The sequence below is a fragment of the Tachypleus tridentatus genome, chromosome 11 (genome assembly GCF_004210375.1).
Source record: "Tachypleus tridentatus isolate NWPU-2018 chromosome 11, ASM421037v1, whole genome shotgun sequence".
Lineage (NCBI taxonomy): Eukaryota > Metazoa > Arthropoda > Merostomata > Xiphosura > Limulidae > Tachypleus > Tachypleus tridentatus.
The window spans coordinates 76,750,121-76,773,753 of NC_134835.1; the positions used below are offsets into that span (position 1 = coordinate 76,750,121).

Sequence of the window (23,633 nt, forward strand, 5' to 3'; positions counted from 1 at the left end):
CTCAGAATTCCACTTCAGTCTTAGGTGCTAACATTTTTCATGCAAATTTATTCATCACACACACACAACTTAAACTACTGGTATTAACACTTTCTTAAGCAGGGATCTGACATCAATATCACTCAGTTGTAATACTTGCCCCCAGTACTCAAGTTTGGAAAGTGTTCTTAGATTTGGTCTTTCTTACTAATTAAGTTGATCAGTTTTTCAGTTTTCATCAAGCTCTTTACTTTAAAGTGTCTTTTGTATTAGAGGTGTTTGATGGGTGTTACTTTTTGTGGAAGAGCAGTTTAACACTGCACAGCCATCAAACTTGTTCAGAACTCCATGTACTCATGAATAATTTGTTTAGGTAAGTCACTTAACTGTTTTAATTACTTTTAATACAGAGCACTCTCTTTCCATTTTACAAACTTAATGTATTCAAATACAAAATACTGCAAAAAGAAAACATGTTTTGCAAGTGGGACACAAATTTTCCCCAACTTCTTCTGTACAGCTATTAAAATAGTTATCAACTTTCTGTAATATACACAAGTGAGCTCAAGATTTAAAACAAGTATAAATAATAAGGGAAATGTGTGTGTAAGTGTAAATACTCAATATATTTTTTTGTAATATCACATTCAAGTAGCCACTGTTAAAGTAATATCAAGAAGGTACAAAAACTGAATCATAAAATTATTGATTGCAGTGGTCTTTTATACACATCAAAAACAATATATTTAAATACTTAAAACTAGCAAATACAAATATGTTTACACACACACACACACACACACAAAAAAAGCCTGAATTCTAAATTGCACAAAAAAAAAACAGAAAATTGTATAGAATCAAAAAGAGTCACATATACGTCTGACTCATATTAAAACTTTTAAAGTACCATACCTCTCTGTCACATACAGAATGCACATGTTAATTATAAACATAAGTATAATAAATTGTTCATGGTAACACCAGTAATAATAATAATTAAAAAACAACAACAAAGAAAACATACTTTTATGGCCTGACGTATTACACTGACAGGTTTTCAAATGTTACAACTTTATAAAACACAGAGAAATAACAGGTAAAATAATTTCTTTATTTAAATTACCTGTAAGATATTGTGAAGCATTTCTTCCAGTCCATTTACAAGCATCTTCAACTGATCCATCAACAGAATAATATTTAAAATAACATCTGCACCTAATCCACTAAATAAAATAAATATATATTTATCACACACTGTTGACTCTTGATTAACTTTTTAAATACCCTGTCTAGACCTTTTTTCTTCAGCCATACAATTAAACCAGGTTCTAACACCTTACTCACTGATTTAATCCAAAATTGAAGTTGAAGACCTTATCTAGATTTAAAATAACATAACAGAACATAATATTTTGGTGCATCATGGGATCTATTGGTCAATCTTGGTTGTCCTATTCTTTAAACTAAATTAAAACTATTAACAAACAAACATTAAAGAAATCTTAAAGCCAGCCCAAATCATTCATATAGTTATCAAACTTTATCTTAGTCACTTAAATGTACTATCTCTGAAATATCCAAAGGGAAACCCACTGTTAGAAAACGAAACTGTCTTAGCTGGAGATGATTTCTACCCTGTCAAAATTAATATTTGTGTCCCCTAAACCTACTGTTCTCACTTTTAAGTGTGAAAAAATATGATGCATCAACACTATTAATTCCCTTTAAAATCTTAAACACCTTAATTTAATCCTCACTAACTTTCCTTTTCTAAAGAGAAAATAATATGAAAGATTTTGCCCTATCCTCATATGACAATCTCTCTATTCCAGATACTGTTCCAGTGACCTTCTCTAAATCTTTTTCAATAATTCAATGTCCTTTCTAAAGTAAGACTGAATGCAGTACTTCAAATCTGGCCTAACAGTGACCTATATAATGAATTATAACCTCTTTTGACTTGTATTCAATATTTCAAAAGATACAACCTAAACTCCTATTTGCTCAACCACTAGCAACAGCACACTGCTTGGATGGCTTAAGAAATTGACCAGCCACTACACTAAGATCCCTTTTTTTCAGACCACTGTTAAGGTTATTCCTATTTAAATTATACTTATATATTCAAATTATGATAACCCATATTCATGATCTTGCATTTATTAAAACTGAAACCTATTTGCCACTTATTTGCCCAACATATTAAATGATCTAAATTATTTTCTAAATTAGCAATGTCCTCTTCACAGACAGAAACACCCAAGAGTTTAGTATATTTTGCAAATTTAAGTAATTTTCTGACCATCCATTCATCTGTGTCATTGATGTAAATCAAAAAAAAGCAAAGTTCCTAAGACTGAGTCCTAATGTACACCACTTTTCACAGTAATCCAGTTTGACTGAACTCCATTTATAACAACTCTCAACCTTCTTTCACCTAACCAAATTTCTATCCAATTTGCTAATGTATCTTCCACACCTAATTAGTTAATTTTTTTAAAAGCCTTTCATGTGACACCTTGTTAAATGCTTACTGAGAATCTAGATACATCAAATATAAACCACTTCTCTCATCTACATAAGCAGTAATCTTTCAAAGAATATCAAAAGATCTGTAAGGCAATATTTTCCCTTTGTAAAACCATTCTGATTATACAATAAAATTCTAAACTCTATCACACATTCCATAATTCTTTCCACAACTGATGCAAGATTAATGGGCCTATCATTACTAGGGCAATTTCTGTCATCTCCTTTGAAAAAGGAGTAACATTAAATAACTTCCAATTCTGTGGTACCTCCCTACTATTCAAGGACTGATAAAACCTCCTTCAAAATCCTTAGGGTAATCATCATCTAGAACAAGTTCAGAATTACTGCAATCACTCTGTCCAACCCTGAGCAAATCTATCAACTGTTAAAGATGAGAAACGCTGCTTAAATCTTCATTGAAGAAGAAACAAAATATAATAATCCAGCCATCTTTATCACCCCTGAAGGGCCTCACCTACATCCTAGCAATTTGTTTACCCTTAATGTATTTAAATAAATCCTTACTGTTAATTACTACATTTTTCAGTCAACTATTTTTTCATACATCCTTTTTGATGTCCTAATTTCGTTGATCACCAACGTTCTTAATCTTTTAAATTTTCCATCATAACAGTCAATTCAAATTTAAGTTTATGATGATTTTCTTTAATTTGATCTCTTACACTCTTAGTAAGCCAAACTGGTTTTTACTTGCATCTACCATTTTCTTTCTATATGAACTATGTTTCCTTAGAATATTTAGAAATTTATCTTTAAAACTTTTCCACATCTGATCAGTGTCTTCAAATAACTACCCAATTCACAACAAATAACTCTTGTTACATCCCTTAAAATTTTTTTTGAAACTTGTGACCAAAATAACATCATTCCTTAACTCCACATGCAGCAAAATATTGAACCTAAACAAGCAATGGTCACTTAAACCCAGATATTCCATAATTTCCATCCTTTTGGTCATTTCTGTTCAAAGTTAACACAATAAATCTAAAATAGCATTGTTTCTAGTGGGTTCCCTGACTACCTAATGAAGAAAGTTATCTTGAACAGTTTCAAAAACTAATCTCCTTCATCATTTGAATCTATCATTTCCCAATCTTTATGCCAGAAATTAAAATCACCCATAATTATGATTTCATTAACAGTTGGAATATTAATAATTTTAAATGAATTAAAGTTCTTTTATTCAACAAGATGAAAATAAATCAGTATTTTTGTAATATTAACGATAAAAGTTTTTATATAAACTCACAAAATTAGAGATACCATTTTTCAGAAATAATTCTATCACTGATGGGAAGTTTAATTTGATTTATTGTTTTTAATCAGGAGTGGGCTAGCCTTTCTTAAAACCATTTAATTTTGTTTATAAGGTTTAACAATTTAACATAAATTTTACCAGTGTTTTACATTCATTAAATATGGACCATTAAAATGTACTTTTGATAATAATATTAAAGTCACAGAAGATTTTTATATGTGCTAAAAGTGCAAAAAATATAAATAAAGCCTACATTTTTTGTTTGAATGCCTTACTAAACACTCAATATTCTTGGGGTTCATGAGACTCTACTGAAAGTCAGATGGTTAAACTAACTCTTTATTTACATGCTTAAGAAAAACTGAGACAGAAAAAGTTTAATGGTGTACTGACCTGCAATTAAGGTTTTTCACACTTGATAAGGAATTATTTTCAAAGAGAGCATAAATAAATGACTGTAACAAACAAGGCTGCATATGATCTGCAATCATTCCTTTGTAGTTTGTCTTTTCACATAATTCTAGAAGAAGTGGTTTATATGTTAAACATAAACCATTTCTTTATTATACAAGTATTACAATAATTAATGTACATACAAATGTGCTCTGGTTTCATGAACACAAAATAAGATTCAGTAAAAACTTGTTATGCAATGAAATTTTATTTTATATTAAACATTTATTTATACATAAAATTTTTAAAGGAAAAACATGCAACACTGAAATATATTCAACATATAATGGTTGACAAACATCTTAATCAATACAGACAAATTATATTCAACAAATAAATAATATAACAATTTTGGATTTTGGGCATCGTAGATTTGAATAGTTTGTAAATAATGCTTGCTGAATCTTGGGTAAATTAAGTACCAATATGCAGCAAATAATTTATAGGGGGAAGAATAAAAGAATTTTTTTTTATGAAAAATATGAATGAAAAGCAAGATATAAACAAAGTTTATGTATGTATATAAAATGTAGCATATTCACTCCAAAGAATACATGTTTATAAATCTTTTATGTATAATACATAGTAATAATATTAAAACCAAAAATATACTTATTTGTACTCTCTCAATATGGGGTCAGTCAAAATGATCAGCCATCTAACCACTGTGAACTCTTTATAACTTCCATACTATAAATTTTAATACAGTGTGTGTATCTTTAAAAATTTGGCAGAATTTTTGTAAACATGTCATTTGTACACAGAAATCAGCTTTTTCTAATGAAGTATTTTTTTACTGGAAATTTGTTTGTGAATATATCAATTCTTTTATTAGACTATTTCAAGTGCCAAGTGAATTTTAAATCAAGATAAATTTCTAATTTCACTTCTGTAACCTCCAAAACCTCTTAATATAAAACATTATATTTTATATGTTATTACCTCTACCATAACAACATATTTGATTCTTCAACCAACAGACAAATCATCCAAGTGTAATGAAAAGTTGTACAATCAGAAATATGATGCTAATATGCTAAGCATCATTAAAACTTATTTCTTCTGAGCAGGTGGTGAAGAAATATTAATTTTTGCAGACTTTAAATATACATTTTAGAAAAAAAACTTACCAACTTACCATATCATACATAAAACATCTGTAATTTATCTGAGTTTCTAATGTTTGTTTTTTGAATTTCACGCAAAGCTACTCGAGGGCTATCTGAGCTAGTCCTCCTTAATTTTGCCAAAGGGTTAATCAAATTTCATTATGAAGAATATATTTAAGTAAGAGATGATGCAAAAATTAAAAATCAAATTGTCTATAAGGGTGTCCAATAAGTTCATGTTAAAAACATAATGAAACACAAAATCTTATTTATTATAGAAAGATCCTAGCTTAAAAATAAACTTATCTAGGAGAACATCAAGACCAACAATACACTAATGACTAAAATTAAATATTAAGAAAACATTTTTTTCTTATATGAATATCTGGGTCAAAAATAAGCAGATACAACAGGATACAAAAACTTAGGTTAAAATTGTAAAGGAGATTATCAAACACACAACAAAATTTAATAAAAAATATTCAAGACCAATAATACATTTACCTAGGAAAATTAAAACAAGATGGAATCCTCAATAGCTGCAGCACTTGAAATTCCTTTAGAGAGAATTAGAGCAAATTGGTTCATGAGACCTATGTTTTCTTTGTTATTAGCTATATTTTTTTATGTGCTAGTAAATACAAAGCATTTGGTGTATACAGGTATTATTTAGTTTTATTATTCATCAGGATCTCTACCAGCCTACACTCAAACTGAAATTACTTAAAGCAGAATTAGAATATATTAATCTATAAGACCTTGGGCATGGTCTAATACATCACTTGAAGAGATTTACCTTTTGGATCTAAAATTGTACTTAGATCTCAAATTGGTTAAGAGATGATGGAGATACGAGTTAATAGTTTGTACTTTGAAAACAAACAAAAACACAGAGCCATTCTATGAGCTGCACATCTGCAGCTAAAAGTATCACTTTACAAAACTTTAACATAATATTGTTCTCTTGACACCTGACAGTGATTTTAATCTACCCAACTTGGACATAACACCAAGAAATGAGTTATTCTACAAATCACATACAGCATCACTTTGCACTGTGCAGCTTCAATCAGTAGGAGATTCATTATAGTGAATCCTTATGACATGCAAATGATGATTCAATTAGTACTAAATGATTCACGATAATGCAGCTATATTTATATATGTACAAGTCCTCGGGTCCTTTTTATAATGGCTGACATTCTTAAATTTTCTAGAATGATCTCCACAAATTTGCTTCACTTGTTTCCAGCAGCAGTCTAAATTCAACTTTTCCTTCTTAAGCATGGTTGTATCCTTTCTGCAATATTTTTACAGAGATGCCTTTACTATGAGTGAAAAAAGAAAGTGTGATGATATAGAGCCAAAGAAATGTAAATGGCCGACATTAGAACAGAAACTTGAAATTATTAAATGCCATGAAGAAGGCTCTTCGTTTGCCAGACTCACACAAGACGAAGGAATAAATGAATCATCTGTAAGATTGTAAAAGAAAGTAATGAGTATGGAATGACTACCAACTTTTTTGCCTTGAAAACAATCGTACAGAAAAGGAGCTCTCTAATGGTGAATATGGAATGTCTGCTATCAATATGGATAGAAGATTGCAATCAGAAGTGAATTCCTTCAAGTCAAATGGAAATTCAAACAAAAGCTACGAGTCTTTTCAATGCCCTTAAAGAAAACGTAACAGAAGAAAGAAAATAATGGAGAAGGGGCAACTAACGAACTATTTTTGGCAAGCCGTGGTTGGTTCTTTCCTTTTAAAAAATGTTTGGGGATTCGTGATGTTTGCATTGCTGCTAAAAACTTTTCTAATGAATTTATAGAAATTATTGAGAAAGATGGGTACAAAGATAACCAAATTTTTAATGTTGATGAAATGGGTTTATTTTGGAAAAAAATGCCTTTGAGAACTTTTCTACCAGAAACTGGAAAAACTTAGCCAGGATACAAGATGTTAAAAGATCGTTTGATACTTTTATTAGGTAGAAATGTATCTAACAATTATCAATTAAAACCCATGCTTGTGTATCTTGTGGAAAGCCACTGAGCATTTAGTGGCTGTGCAAAGAAGACTCTCCCAATTGTTTGGCAATCAAATAAAGAAGCATGGGTTATGAAAACTTTGTTTGAAAACTGGTTAAATAGTTATTTTTGTCCTGCAGTTGAATGTTACTACAAAGAAAACAACTTGAACTTTAATAAAGCTTTGTTGTTATTAGATAATGCTCCAGGCCATCCAATGACACTGTGATTTTAATGAAAATGCCAAAATTAAGTTTCTTCCGATCAGTACAACATCTCTACTGCAACCAATGGATCAAGGTGTCATTGCGACATTTAAAGCTTATCATTTGATACAAACTTTTTCTCAAGCAACAAAGGCTACAACTAGAGAAGCTGCACTATCTTTGACTGAATTCTGGAAAAATTACAACATCAGAAATGCTATCAAAAACATCAACAAAGAGTCGCTCGAAGTTAGCAAGAGTAACAAGAGAGCAGTGTGGAGTCACATCTTGTCTCATTATGTAAGTGACTCCTGTGACTCTGAGTCTGAAATTAGGGATGTTTCCAAAGATGTCATTAAAATTGAACACAATCTTGGATTTGAGTCTCTGGAAGTGGCTAATGTTCAAAAGTGCATTGCCACACATTCTCAAGTATTTGACAATGATATGCTCCTTAATTTAGACCAAGAACAGACATATGAGGAAGAAGAAGAAAGTCTAGAGTGTAACAAAGATGTTACTGAAGAGCAGGAAAAAGAATTTCTCTTACAGGAACTTGACAAAATGTTTAGGGCAGTGGAAACTGCTTCAGACTTAATTATGAATCATGATCCAAACATAGAGTATAGCATTAATGCCTAATGAGCATTTGAAAATGCCATTCAATGTAACCAAGAACTCCAAGGAGAAAATGGTGCAACTTAGATTAGATAGATTTTACTTTAATCAGTAAATTTTTAGTTTCATTTTTCAAAATAAAGTTTATCAATTCATTTCATTTTTATTTTATCTCATAACTATTTGTGTTTATTATTTGTTTCTAACTAACCAGGCTACATTATTTCTACTATGAAGAAATTCCTTATGATACCCATGTATCATTTTTCCTATTGAAATTATTTCCCATTCAGTGCTGATTCAATCAGTGTGGTAGTTTTTTCCAACACATTAACAACACTGTGTGAGGTATTCCTGTACTTTACACATTATAGAACAGTAATTCATATTTATTATAGGTTTTTAAAAGAACAATGAATACAACTCTTGAGAAAACTCAAATAATATCAAAAGCATCCACTGGAACAATATGGTAACTTCAAATTATGTATTGGATGCAACAGATTGTTGAACATAGCTTGATGATTGGCACAAGATATGGTTGTGGTTACTTAGTAACTTCCAAGGAATCCCACACCTCAAAAAGTTATAGAATCTATTAAGTCATGAGAGAGAAGTTTAAGGACTTTGTGGCTGCCCATTCCATATCCCTCAGAAGAAGAGAAGGCTAGACCCAACTGAGGTGTTAACTGAGAAAACCCTCAGAGAAATCAGGTATTGAATATAGGTAAGAATAGATTTTGCCAACTTTATCTCAAAACCCACCTATGCTGCCTTCCTGTGGAAGCAAACATATGCAATTCACTGATTGAGAATAGGAATAGGTGAAAAATTTAATAGTAGCAGACTAAAAAGAAGGCAACTAGACAATACCACCACTCCTACCAACTCTTGAGCTACTATTTTACGAATGAATAATAGGATTAACAATTACATTATAGTGCCCTCATGCTTGAAAGAAGCATTTCTGATGAAGGGAATTTGAACCTATGGTCTGCAGTTTGCAAGTGCTCTGACCTCCAGGATATGCCTGTTCCCATCTACATTGCAGCAAATATTTTTGTATATTAAGAAAATGCTCAGTTTGGTTTATTTTACTACTATTATTATGAACTTTATTGTGAATAGGTATATGGATGATTCTTAAAGTCAAGAATTTCCAAGATGTATTCTTGGGAGGCATAGTAACTCTTAAACTTCCAATTAATATAAAAAATTATAAATTCTACAGTAAAATTGCCTTGAATGGTACCAAAACAAAAAACTTACATTAAAGGTTAATCAAAATCTAACATAGAGGATATCCAAGCAAGTTCTAAACTTATCTCAGAGGAAATTCACAACAACCACAATTTATCTTAAAATAATTTCAAGACCATCAATAAATGAAGATAGGAAGATATCAATAAACTTACCTAACAGGTTATCAACACCAATTATTATCTTTTCCAGTTGATATTTTAGTAGGAATGATTCAAAATTTAAGCTGTTATTCAAGTCTTCAGTGATGCAAACAATAAGATTTTCTACAATGCTCCTAAATCCACAAAGTTTCTCCACATCCTCACAGATTTGCTCCTGCAAGTAATCAGATAATTACTATATCTTGAATGAAGCTTGGTTTGAAAGACTTTTAGACATCTATGACTATGCTTTTCTCCCAACATTCTGAGTTTCATAAAACTGTTGAACACATGTATCATCTGAATAATGGCTTAATAAATCTAATTATTATCCTTATAACAATGGCTTCACTATATATGTTAAAACATAAACAAATGCATGAAATAAATGTCTACACAATGTTGATATTTTATGAAATATATCACATTATTAGGAAATTGTACATTTATTTAAATCTCTTTGTGTCTGTGTGTTTATATAAGTTGTGAAAGTCATTTAAAATTTATAACTTGGTCAATGACTAGTTGCAAATGCATGAAAAGGTTTGGAAATGTTAAAGTTTAATGCTTTTTGAAAATTTTCTTGGAAGAGATGTACAACTATATGCATCATTAATCAAGAAAAAAAGGATAATCACTTTACAAAAAATTTATCCAGAACAATTGATTAGTAAAAAAGAATTATCAGACTAAGTTACAAATAACCTGTAGATCAAATCCCCAAACAAACAGCTTCTTGTTCAATAACAGTTTGAAGAATGTTGCTTTTTCTGTGTGTAAACTTTGTTACAAAATCGAGAAAGACCTAGGTCTAACAAGGTAAATTAAAAAAACAAACTGGGAACTTAAAAAAAACTGTAAATATGGATCTTAAAAAGAGAAGGAAACAAAGCTGGAGATACTGTAGACTTTATTTACTCAAACTACAAACACTTATTTTGGCACCATGATGAAGTTAACATAACATTTCTTTTCCCATGAAAATGCATTTCCAATAGGTACTTAGCTTTTCTTTTTCACAGTTTGTTTCACTCAGTGGTGGACCATAATAAATGGACTTCATGAGAAAAGCAAGTGTGTATCTCAGCCCATCCCTACTGATCCACAGACTGAAAATAATTGGGGTTAGTCTGTTCTTCAAAATAGAGAATCACAAACACCCACTGCACTTTCTCTGGTGCAAAGTTTTCTTCATGTCTCTACTGCACTTAATTCTCTTCCTTTTTTTTTTCTAGTGGAGAACAGGATTCCTTTTCACTACTCAGTAATAAGTCATTGAGGTAGTAGACCATGAATGCATCCTACTCAAAGAATCCAGAAATTTACCTTATCATATATATTCATGAATAATCACTTGGTGAGAAGATGGCAAAGTTAGTGTTCCCCTAGAAGCTTTTCTCCAGCTGTCAAAATAGTAGTTAACATTTTCTAAAAAGGAAAAAGTTTTTCTTGTAGATACCTATATCGACTCACAGAAAGCTGTCTTGACTTCTATTGCTCACCACTAGCCCTGATACTTCCACTTATTTCTGCTTACTGACATGAAAATGACTATGCAACAGTCCTTCATCAACAGAAGTGAAAAACTATCCCCATCATAACTAATCTTGCAACAAAAAATGAGGGCTTTGAGACAAATGTATGCCCCGGAAAAGAGAGAGCCTCCTGTGTAGTAGGAGAAGGTGAGAATGAGATGCAGAACACAATGTTCTATAGCTTAAAACTGAGGAGCAGGATGTACAGTCTAATGGAGTGGAAAAATACCCCAACAAAATTTAAGTGACAACTTGTGGACAAATGAGTCAAACTGTAAGCAAAAACACAACTATTCAATAAGACTGCCAACAGAGAAGTGGTTAACTTGCAAGATTAGAGGGTACTGGTTACAATAGGGGTAGTGTTACACTCCTCTTGGTGGAAGGTTGCTGCATATTCATTTGCATGTCAGTACACAGAAATAAGTGGGAGTATCAAGGCTAGTCAGGGAGAGGGCAGTATAAATCAAGAAATCTTTTTGTTTGAGGAGGATCCTCCTCATAATACCAAGTTTGAGATGACAACACCTTGTTTCTACAGTTGTATAAAGTCTCTCTTCATGTTAATTCTGGTTGCAGAAGATTCCTTTCCTGCTCCTATGGTTGAATGAATATTCTATGTTTTCCTTGTAATTTCAGATGCCTCTTCACTGCACTTATGGTTGAGCAATTTATGATTACTGATTATAATATTGGTTACAAAAATTACCTTTCTCTTATGGTTAAGGCAAAACCACAACCTTGTAAAGCCAAATTCCATCTTGTTGCTAATAGTATATATAGACATTTGTTGTGTATATAAATCTCTGTTTGGATTTACATCATACCTTGACCAATGATCAATTGAAATATATAGCATATGTTAAAAATTTGTCATTATGTTTACAAATCATTGTGGGTCATATATACAAGTCTCCTAGTGTAATGTGCTACTCTACACAAACATTAAACATTATTTTGAATAGCTGTTTCTGAAAGAAAATATAAATAAAGTTACAACTAAAAGTTTTATACATGAAAATAAAGTTCTTACACGAACAACATTATCAAGAAATCTCATAGCATAAAGTGATGTATTTTTTACACCATCAGCAGGTTCTTTTGCCCATTGCAAAGTTATAAGAAGTGCACTGTGACAGTTTTCTTCTTCAGAAGCTGAATCTTTTTCTAAGAAAACAACTGATAGAAGCTGGGGCCTTATACCAGGTATAGAAGATACTGTTGCTAGCAGCCTGGTCAGCTGAAAAAATTATTCAAAAGAAAAATTCTATATTAAAGTTTTTCACTGAACTTATCTTATTTGAAATTAATTATTTTTTGTAGTAAAGAAGATGAACAATGACATAAACCATGAGGATTATTGCATAATGAAATAATAATAATATTTCTCAGTTATACTGACCATCCCATATTGCTTCTAGTATACCTCTGTCATTTAAGCCTAAGAAAAGATACTCTGACTTCAACACAATTGTGACAGGTCAAAGGTCATGTCACTGCATTTGGTGACTTGCATTCAAAATTTTATTGAACTATTTTATGAATTTATAGCAGAGAGTTTGGTATCAAATTATAGATAATTCACATTTTAGTACTGTATGTTAATTTCTTAAATTAAAAGTACATACTGAAAGAACATACTAAATTTCAATTTTTGCATGTCACATAGTATGTTGAATCAAGATTTGATTCAAATTATATGTTTGTGGTGTCCATATACAAAATCTATAGCTTTGTAGAAATTAGGAACTCAAATTACCATTATGATATTATGAAATTTATGATATTCAAACACCTGTGTTCTTGTGTTATAATTTTTATTCATTCTAGGAAGAAAAGCAAAATTCATATTTACTTCCTAATTTTTTATGGTGGCTATGAGGTCAGTCAAACTAACAGACCCCATAGTTATAGTAGGGAAAATATATAATTTTACCGAAAACAAACATTTGAAATGTATTTAGGAGGTTTTAAAGATTACACAATATTTAAGATTTCTGGAATGAAGAATAGTTTTTTAACCATAACATGAAATTCACTTCACACTCAAGACTAGTCATGAAACATACTATTTTCACAAAGAAATCTGATTTTTTTATGTTATAAAAGACTTATAATTTTTCTAAACATCTACCTATCTTTGTAAAGGTAAACATATTGCATCAAAATTTATAGTATAAATACTTATCTCGTGTATATTATACTGAGTATCATGAAAGGATTAAAGAATGTGTGAATATTTAAAACATTCACCCACCTCAGCTACTTCATCAACATCTTTACCTTGAGCAAGCTGATCAGTCAGTTGTTGCAAAGTTTCTTTTAAATATTTGTACCTAAAAAAATTGTTTTATGAACAATGGATGGCACAACACGATATCCTATATTTCATTCTACCAATCTGATATAAAGATACATTGAGTTAAACAATGATTCTATTTTTATAGTCTATAAACCTCAATCAAAAACAATATACACCCACAAATTAACAAAATAAAGAAATTGTATGAGCTGAGAAATAAGATTTAGTTGCAACAATACAAGTATTTTTACAACATTATTTTTGCTATTCACTCAATTGTGAGCCAGTTTATCTGTAATGTTTTATCAAAATTCTTATCTTATTAATCCCAAGCACAGCATTTAATTTACAAATATTACCTAAAAAAACAAAGTGTTGAGAAAAATCAAGAAATACATTATCATGTCATGAACAAGATCATGAAATTAATCATTATGAAGAAGTCCAATCCTTTTAATTTTGGTTACAACTACTTGACCAACCTGAAGTTAAGTAAGAATGCTTTGCAAGCTAACTTGTTCATACTGATATAATTCACTTCACAGTTTACTTTTATTTACATATATTAAAATCCATAAGGAGACTACTTACCTGAAAACAACAATAGAACATTCTGATCAAATAAACAAAAATGTAAACTGAGCAACTAAATACAAAAATGCTTTTAAGCTCTTGATCATAACAAGTTACAGGTCATTTTGAAGAGACAGAACTTTTTTCTCTTGAAAATATAAAAAATCACTAACAAATTGGCTAAAAATGAGCGAAATCTCTGTGGGGATTTTCAGAAAGATTTATTCTGCAAGAAAATTGCTGTAAAAGTGGATCAGAAGTGAAGAGGTGTGGCATGCAAATTGAGAAACTTAGCAGAAATGGCAAAGCAGTTGCACAACTTCTTGTTTAAAGTAGCCAATTTCACAGTAGATATGTGATTAAGATATCTACTGTCTGAATTTGGTACATTTAATGCACATAAATGTAATAATAATCTTGAATTTTGCCTCTATAATATTCTATATCAAGTAGTAAAAAATGCCCTAAAAATATCTTAATTACGAAATACTTCTCTAATTCAGGCTTAAGCAATATTTCTAACCCTAGTATAAACAGGAAGTTAAATGGTGTGAACGAGGTAAAAGTAGGACACTTAAACAATATATTTATTCCCTGCAGCAAGTGTAGATATTTCATTTCTGTATATCTTAGTTACTACTGAAAGGAAGCCAAAATTCTAAGAATTTTACTTACAATCTTTGACTTTCAGAATTTTGTTGTTGTGTGGTTTTTGTTCAAACTAAGCTATTTACAACAGCTATTGCAGAGATGAATATTTTTATTTTTAAATATGTGGGAAAGCTTAATATGAATTTCGTTAAGATCAGATCAGTCAACACATTTAGGAGATGAATCCACAGGCAAACTTTTCCTTGATATTGGATACTTACTACACTATGTATAGCTCATATGTGAAAAACACTTGCACCCCAATTTTTATTCTCAGCTTTGGTCAGTAGAGTTGGATAATTTACAAAATAACATTTGACAAATGAATATTTTTTCATTAACCTATCATTTTTGGTGAAGTGACTTTTACTTTTTGTTTTATATTAAAAAAATACAACAAAGTACATTGGCAACATTTATAAATAAACATTATCCACAAGGCTTTAATTTTACATTTTACACCATTTATTGATACATTTTTCTTTTATAACTATTTATTCATCCTCAGATTTGTGTATGTGTATAACCAACAAAATATTAAAAGTATGAAATAATAATTTAACAATTGTACTGAAACTCTTGTGCAAATACAAAAGGAACAAAAATACTTGTAAAAATTAATTTATACTGAAAACAATTTTTTGACTTCAGTTTTCTCTAAATCTATTAATGTTAACTTATTAGTTGGCATGTTGCCTTTTAGCCTAATGTAAGTTTGATAAAAGGCTGCTATTTTCAGGACTGTAGGATTATCTTGTTAATATTAAAACTGTCAAGACAGTGAGAACCTTCACCTTATAAAGTAGGGTTGGAGACGAGATGATAAAATCAGGTCTATAAACAGATCAACAGCTACTTTCCTGGTTTCATTATCACCAGAAACAATCATATTGATCACCAACTGGATGGTTCTATTGATGTTGTTACTGTTGAAAAGCTAATAATGAAAATAACCATTTTAAATAATACACATTTGTTGCTGTTCTAAGTTTTATACACTCTCACAATCTCATACAAAAAACTCTTAGTATCCTGATGATAAATATTGTTAATTGTGCCAAAACCTTAAATGAAAAACAAAAGCTAAAAAAATCAGGACAAAATTACATGCTTTTAAAACATTGTAGAATTCTTTTAAATTAGTTTCAAACTAAATATTGTATAAATATAGATGTTTAAGAAAATTTGTGTGCATTTTTTTTTCACTTGGCTCACAACAAAAGCTGAACCTGGTTCATTACAATGATTGGTTAATTTTTGTGGCTTAAATGAAGAAATTCAGATGAAGTTTTCAGTTTGAAGAATAAACCTGAACATAAGGAGATATTTTATGTTGTTAACAGTGTTCACAATTTCTTAGTAATTTTTGAAGTAAGTAATTTTTACTTGCACAAATAGCATCACAAAAGTATGTAATGAAGTAAAAATATGCTGGTAACTTTTTAACTGATAGCACAAGTTTAAAAAGAATATCTGTTTGATAAATCTACTTTAGAGTACTCAATTCATCATTAAGTGTCATTGAAATTACACAGAAATGCATAAAAATACTAGGAAACTATTCAATAATGGCAAAATTAAATAGTTTTAAACTAAACTTGTATTATGGTGATACAGTAAAAATTCTACATGTACAAGATCTACACAAATTTCATTGGTAAAAATGCTTTCGTTGGCTGCTATGTTGTTTCATACAAAATCTTTTATCAACTTGACATTTTATTAAACTGTTGTAATGATAATAAAAGTAGACCTAATTTTTTATTGTTCAACTGACTGGGTGAAACAATTTTGCCCTAAAATACGTCATATGACATTTTAATTATAAGCTCAGATATTAAAAATTTATTGATTCACTTAGATCAAGCACATGAAAGCTCATTCCTAAATTGACTTTCAATACAGATTTCTAAGTAAAAACACATAACTATTGAATATCTAACTTATAACATAGGCATTTCTTGACGCTGATTTAAGAATTATTAAATGAGATGTGTAGGCATCTGGATATAAAGTTATTTCTTCAGTAATTAAGTAAGTATATAGATAAAATTACTAGATTGTTTAGTCTCTCATATAAATTCTGTTCATTATACACAGCATATTTTGATGTGTACTGTTTGAGTAACTTTTAAGTGGTGTTATAAACTTTAATAAAAGCAAGGGATAGTTTTAAAATTAATTATTGTATATTAATTTTACTTTACCTTTAAACTCTTTTTATATCATGACTGACTCCAGTTTCAGCAGTGCAACCTATTGTACCAGTGTCGAGGGGCTTTGCTTATTAACACATACTACAGTATTAATGATACTATGAAGTTTCATTCCATGACAATGATAACATACTTGAGGTAATTTATATTTTCACAATATACTTCCTGTTGCAAACTTCTATCAACTGAGCTCAAGAATTATCTATTAGCCTTTATCAGTAAATCCTTTTTTTCTAACAACTCAAAACTACTGCATTTTTTCCTCCCATTCTCCAAAACAAGGCAACTGCTCAGGCCTAATTTCAGAGTTGTGGGTTTGAGTTTGATGTTGAGTACCAATGTGATAATTTATTTTATCAAACCAGCAAGCATTCTACCAACTGTCCAATGTGTAGCTTTGTGTTAAAACAAGATGACAATATCAACAGAATTAAAGAGTTAATTTTCTGACACTTACTAGTAAGTCACTGTTTTTAACAATGTACACTTGTACATACTTAAAGTTTTAATTTTGATATGTTTAATACAGCACCCACCCTTTTCTTCCAAAGTTCACACTTTATTGCATGCATTTCAAAAATCCTTTATTTTCTAATTTTTACAAAAGTTTGAATACAATCAAATACTTGTTACTGGTTTATAGTTCCCCAATCTTTGCTATTGTTAACAGTGAAAAATAAAAACTATAAACTGTAACTACAGTCATTTTTAAATAAACCAAACATCTCTCACGAGTTTGTTGACTAACGTCTGAAATGGATTATAACAAACATTTTAGCTCTTGGATGTCAAATGTCTAATAAGACAAAATCAGTAATGTAATAAAGGTATTAAAATAAGGTTTCATTTACGTAACTTCCACGTGTTTAATAAACTGATATATCTGAGCAAATGTACATCAAATTCATTTCCTTAAGACAGTTTTCAAGAGTAACAAATATTTTGTAAATTGTAAAAATTTGTAAGCAGCAATATATGATCTGGTGAGACTTCAGATAATTTTGTACCTATACAATCATCATAGCTCATATGTTTAAATGATTCTTTGTTCAGTTTCATGTAAAATATATTATCTTTAGCAACAAAGTTACTGAACTAAACTGGATACGTGCATACAGAAACTAGAATTGCAGCATAAGTGTTATGGATGGAAAGTATAATATACTGTGTTATAGACACCCCATCTCAATTTTCATTGTACTGTAACAGATATCTTGTTTTCTACTTGTGAGGGAAAAAAGTGATATATTTCCATCACAGAAAAGAAAGTCAACAAATTCAGTTGCAAATATAACTAAAACAAACCTCCTTTCTGATATAAACTATTTTTTAAGACACTAGTAACAACAAGTTTCAGTCAACTGTTTACAAATAGTATTTTACAAATAACAGTGTAACTAATAACAATGAGACAAACCACTCACTTCTCACCAAACGATTATGAATGAATCATTATTTGCAAAGAATGTGAAGTGTATGTGAGAAGAAGGGACTTAAACATTATCCAAGGACAATTAAAGTAAGAATGAAGTATTACCATAGTATACAGATTGTCATGATAACACAAAATAATAAGATTGCAATAATGTAACACTTAAATGTATAACATAACTCAATGCTGTTACTAACTTCATTGTTATTAATTATTTTTGTTGTTCAAAATATTCTTAAATCAATATCTTAAACATTTACTTTAAGAGCACTAGAATATATTATTTTAACAAACGTGTTACAGTATCCATAAAAATGTATAAGGGTCATAAATATACAATTATGGTGATTGTCTCATAAGTAGACTTGAACAGCAGATAAAAAATAATTCACAAGGAAAAAAATTTATTTTTTCCATTCAAGAGTAGAATACATCTGTTTTATAACACTGATTTATGTTCTTACAATGTTTAAACATTAATAATTACTTTATTTTCATTTTAACAAGAGTTACACACACACATACAAATATTCTAACAAGTTAAATACTTTTTTTTAGTTAACAACCACATTTTAACCTGTATAACATCAGAAAAAAATTCTCTTTCTCTTGACCACAATTATGAAAAAAAACAGCATTAATTTATATAAAAGAAATTATCATAAAATTGTTTACCTTTTCTCCTAGATCATCATTAATGACAAGACTGGCTAAGACAGAAAGAGTCTCTACAACAACGACACGGTTACTGGATGACAGTTTTCCCACTAGGGTTTTGTAGATTTGTTTGGCATTACTCTACATCAAAAGAAAACAACAAGAAAAGTGTCACACAGGATATAAAACAAGATTATGAGTTAAAATAACTGAACTTTTTCCACATTTTATGTTAACTGTGTAGCTAGGATGATAGAAAAATATTTATTACTTCCTTCAATATTCCATACAAAATATAAAACAGACAGTGCGTCTTCAAAGTTCCAAATTAATTTAATATAAGGTCTTACCACTGTAATTAAAATCTGAGGCTAGTGATTATTATAAATATTTTGCTTTATTATATATCATAACTATATGAAAGTATGATAAAATTATGGATTACTCTATATTTTGTTTAAACTTCATAATAAAAACAATGTGCACTTTACAAAACAAAGAATGATTCATATTATATTCTTAAATATGACAAGTCACAAACCACCACCATAAAATAACAAACACATCCCACTAATATATTTTTATTTAAAAAGCATGTGATAATCCACCATATCATACAAGTGAAATGTAAATGATTGGTCATTTAACCTCTATTTGCAGGTTAAGATTTATTAAAAGTAACTTTATTTTCTTTATAGTTCATGAAACTGCATTTCAACCTGGCACCAGTGTTGTATGTTAAAAAACTGGGTTATAATTGGATTCCGAGGTATTATTGACTGTTCCTTTGAAAAAATCATTTCATATAGGCATTTGGAGTCACCTGACAGAATATGACATGTCTTCCAAATAGCACCCTGTACATATTGGATGGGAATGAGTTATTCCATTTAATTAATCCTGACTTTTTCATGAAATGTGTCAGTTAATAACACTGTAAAGGCCAGTGATATCCACTTGGCAGACTGAAGTCAGGGCCAGCTTCATATGGAAAAGTCTTTATAATGGAAGCATTCTGGAAGATGTAAAGGTCAGGACATCCACAATGCTTATTTATGTCTATAACATTTTTTCCAACACAATATTATATGTATGCAAATGGAGATGGATTATTACGTATTATCTACAAAAGAAAATTTCAAGATTGAAAGTGAAGGATGACTTATCTATAGAAAAGAAATAGTGCTTTAACTGTTGTTGGTTTACTGGACATGTTCTTAGCATCATTGCAAGTGAGTTGTTCAAGCACAAAAACAATGTGAAAATAGGAAGTTTTCATTAAACAGTTTGGAATCATCATTAGCCTAGTTGTATAAAAACAGTTTGTACTTACAACAGAAATATGACAAACATTTGAAGTAACCAATTTGAATACATGAATTGTAACTCAAGAAAATTAAAATGTGGCACAGATGAAATAGTTAAATTAAATTAAGTATAAATGTAGTGAACACTGAATTATTTAGAGATGGAGAAGAGTTTTTATGTATAATGTTTCTTTTATAAGATGTTCAATATCATATTTGGCTATTAAGAAAATTTTAAAGTTGGAGAGAGAAATCAGATGACCTGTTTCAGTATTGTGCTGATAGAAGAGTTGGGAGGGTTTCTAACCTTTCTTCCAGTTTTTACAGATATGCCCACATGTTCACATACTAATATTTTAAGAAAATGTTTTGTTTCACCAATATAGGAGGTGTTACAGTCTCCACATGTGTTAAGTAGACAAGATGTAAATAATAGAGTCCATAAATGATCTTTGTCGCAGAAATATTTTAGTCTGAATTGCGTTTAATAATAAGTTTCAGGTCAATTCAGGGGATAGTAATAGTTACTGAAAGTTATTATATGTAAAAATTCTTCTATTTTATTTGTGCCACATTTTCTTAAAACTGTTCACTTCTTATGTTTATCATATTTCTGTTGTAGCTACAAATATTGTTTGTTTTCTACCTTGCTATAAATGGAATGCTCTGTACTGGGTAACTGCCATACAGGTCAGAATTCTTACGTCTATTCTATCCACTGTATAAATAATGCAGCATATGAATGTTGCTCTGAATGTCTGATTCAACCTTATAACATATACCCTGCAACTGTAGGATTGATAAATAATCTTGTTTAACTGATTTATAGATGGCAATTTCTTTGTGGGGGTGTTCAAGCACTTTTGCTGTAGATTTGGATATTATTCAATGCCATTCTGCTACTGACACTTTAATACATTTAAAGTCAATTCACAATAGCTATTCTTATGGTTTAATATCCAAATGTCCTTATTGAGCTGAAATTATGATTCATGAAGAATTTTAAGCACTGTAATCTCTATGATTCACTTAAAAGTGACAGATGAAAGAAGATGAGACAACCATATATGGCATAGTCCAAATGACAATTTGATTTTCAGACCAATGACTGATTATCATACACTTGATATACATAAAATGAAATAAAGGTGTGACTGAATTTATTTTATAATAGTGGTTTTCGTCATTATTATTGTAATATTAACACCATAAATTAAACATTGTTTGACAGTTATACTCAACTACTTAAATGTATATAAAAGTATTACTAAAAAATAATTTACTATGAGAAAAAGTAAAACTGGGGCTACATACTCTATATCTGTTATTAATATATTTTACCTTTAGAATTAAGGTTACTTTTATGAAAATTATAATTAAAAATTATTTTAAGGGTTAATTTAACTGTAACTGCTAGATCTGCTTTATGAAATTCAAACATTGATATTCTTGGTGGTAAACAGCATAATACAGAAACCAGAAGTTCCCTATAAATTTTACACAACTTCAAGAAACTTTAAATAACTAGGCCTAAAATGGTAGCTTTTGTGTTATTTTTTAAAAGGCATTAGTTCAATGATTTGTTAAACTATTTATTTCAGTAGTAAACTATTTAATGGCTACTTTTAATGTAGTAATTTGTTTTAACATCTAATACAATATAGGTAACATTGTAGCACTTCAAGCTTTCAAACCTGTTTTTAACACAAAACCTAAAACAATGACAACTGAAATTTAGAATTATACTTACCATGCATTTAATCTGTGCCTGTACCAGTGGATTATTTCGACACAAGTTGGAAAGAATTGACAAACATTGCATCAAATATTCTGTTGTTTGGCTATTTCTAAAGAGGTGAAGGAAATCATACAATATCTAACATATTAAGAGCTATCTAAACTTTTTAATCATTTTGACAACTAAAACATAAAAACCTAGATTAGAATAAATATGAATTGAATTGGACCTCAATACGTACAAAACGTCACTACCTTCATTATATCATGCTTTGTGATTTTAAAAGTAAAATATGAGGATTTTACAGCAGATTACTTCCATTCACATGCCAGCCCCATGATAGGGATGGGGCAAACAGATATTTATGAAAGAAGAGTAAAACTCATTTTAATAAAACAGATGTTTTCATACATTAATTGATGATCCATCAAAATATATAAACAATAAACTTGGAAAGAGATTGAAATACACAGTCAACAAACCTACATGAATATAATGAGGCAAAATGATATAATGTGAATGTGAGACAAAAAGTGAACTTAGATTGTTTAAGAAACGTTTTCATAAACACAGCTTTATTTTTATGTTCTGAAATGCATGAAACAAGTTTAATTTCATCAGGAATAATTATGGGGTTTTAAATATTACTCTGAATAACCATTTTGATATTACACTGACATAGTACATGAAAGTCACTGAAGTTTGAGAAATAAGAAAAATAAAATCTTTATTTTTTACAATTACTTAAAACACTTTTTTTGTATAACAAAAGACACAAAAAGGCATGACCAATAATTTGAAATTTAAATTGGCCAGAAATTTATATCTGATATTTCAAAATTTCATGTAGTTAAAAACATTCTACAAATGTTTTTATTTGCATTATTTTGTGTTAATTATAAATACAGTAAGAAAGTCAATATTTGTTTATTGATAATTTTTTTTTGAAATAACCATATGTATATATTTCTTTTTTTTAATTCAAATGCTTGAAAAATAAAATTAGGTACATACACCTACCACAAAACTGACCTAGTTAATCAATGTGAACTTAAATGTAAAATTTCCACCACCCATTATGCTCAGAGGCTATCCTGTTGCTAAACCTAGTTTTTGCTCTGAACCAACCCTCAGAAACTTATTTATTCATGAAAGTGCAGTATTCAAACATACATGAAGTGTGAGACAATGGTAAAAACAAGCATGTACAGTAAAAAAAAATAATTTTTTTAAAGCATTTGGGGAAATTTTTAAAGGATAAATGCTGTTAAATGTTTGATATGGAATCCTAATTTTCAAGATGTTGCATGATATCCATGGCTAACAACCACATGCATTGTTTGATGTCTATATAAATTTACATTCTTGTCCAACAGAGGTTTAAAATTTCAAAAACTCATAACTTACTTCAGAATGTAAAATTATTTTCTAATAGAGGAAAACACATAATAAATTCATAAAACACTTTACAGATATGTATATAGTGTTGGAAAGAAAAAAGACATTATGTTTTAAGTGTTTCATGAAGCTTATCAATAAAATTTAACTCCAAAAAACATTGTTTCATTTAAGGAACATTATTTTAATACTTTATAGTGCAAGGAGGCTGAATGAT

General features: G+C 29.6%; 1 protein-coding gene across 3 annotated transcripts in view; it reads right to left on the bottom strand.

The window, feature by feature from the left end:
• Positions 1-23,633, bottom strand: part of LOC143232511 (protein CIP2A-like) — a 67,853-nt gene that overhangs the window by 24,255 nt on the left and 19,965 nt on the right. For all 3 annotated transcript variants that reach the window (XM_076468074.1, XM_076468075.1, XM_076468076.1), the window contains 8 exons: positions 22,031-22,127; positions 18,992-19,114; positions 15,463-15,605; positions 13,400-13,478; positions 12,176-12,382; positions 9,620-9,782; positions 4,184-4,310; positions 1,103-1,202 (listed from right to left, as the gene is read on the bottom strand). In XM_076468074.1, the coding sequence (XP_076324189.1) occupies positions 1,103-1,202; positions 4,184-4,310; positions 9,620-9,782; positions 12,176-12,382; positions 13,400-13,478; positions 15,463-15,605; positions 18,992-19,114; positions 22,031-22,127 (1,039 nt within the window). The remainder of the gene's footprint in view (positions 1-1,102; positions 1,203-4,183; positions 4,311-9,619; positions 9,783-12,175; positions 12,383-13,399; positions 13,479-15,462; positions 15,606-18,991; positions 19,115-22,030; positions 22,128-23,633) is intronic.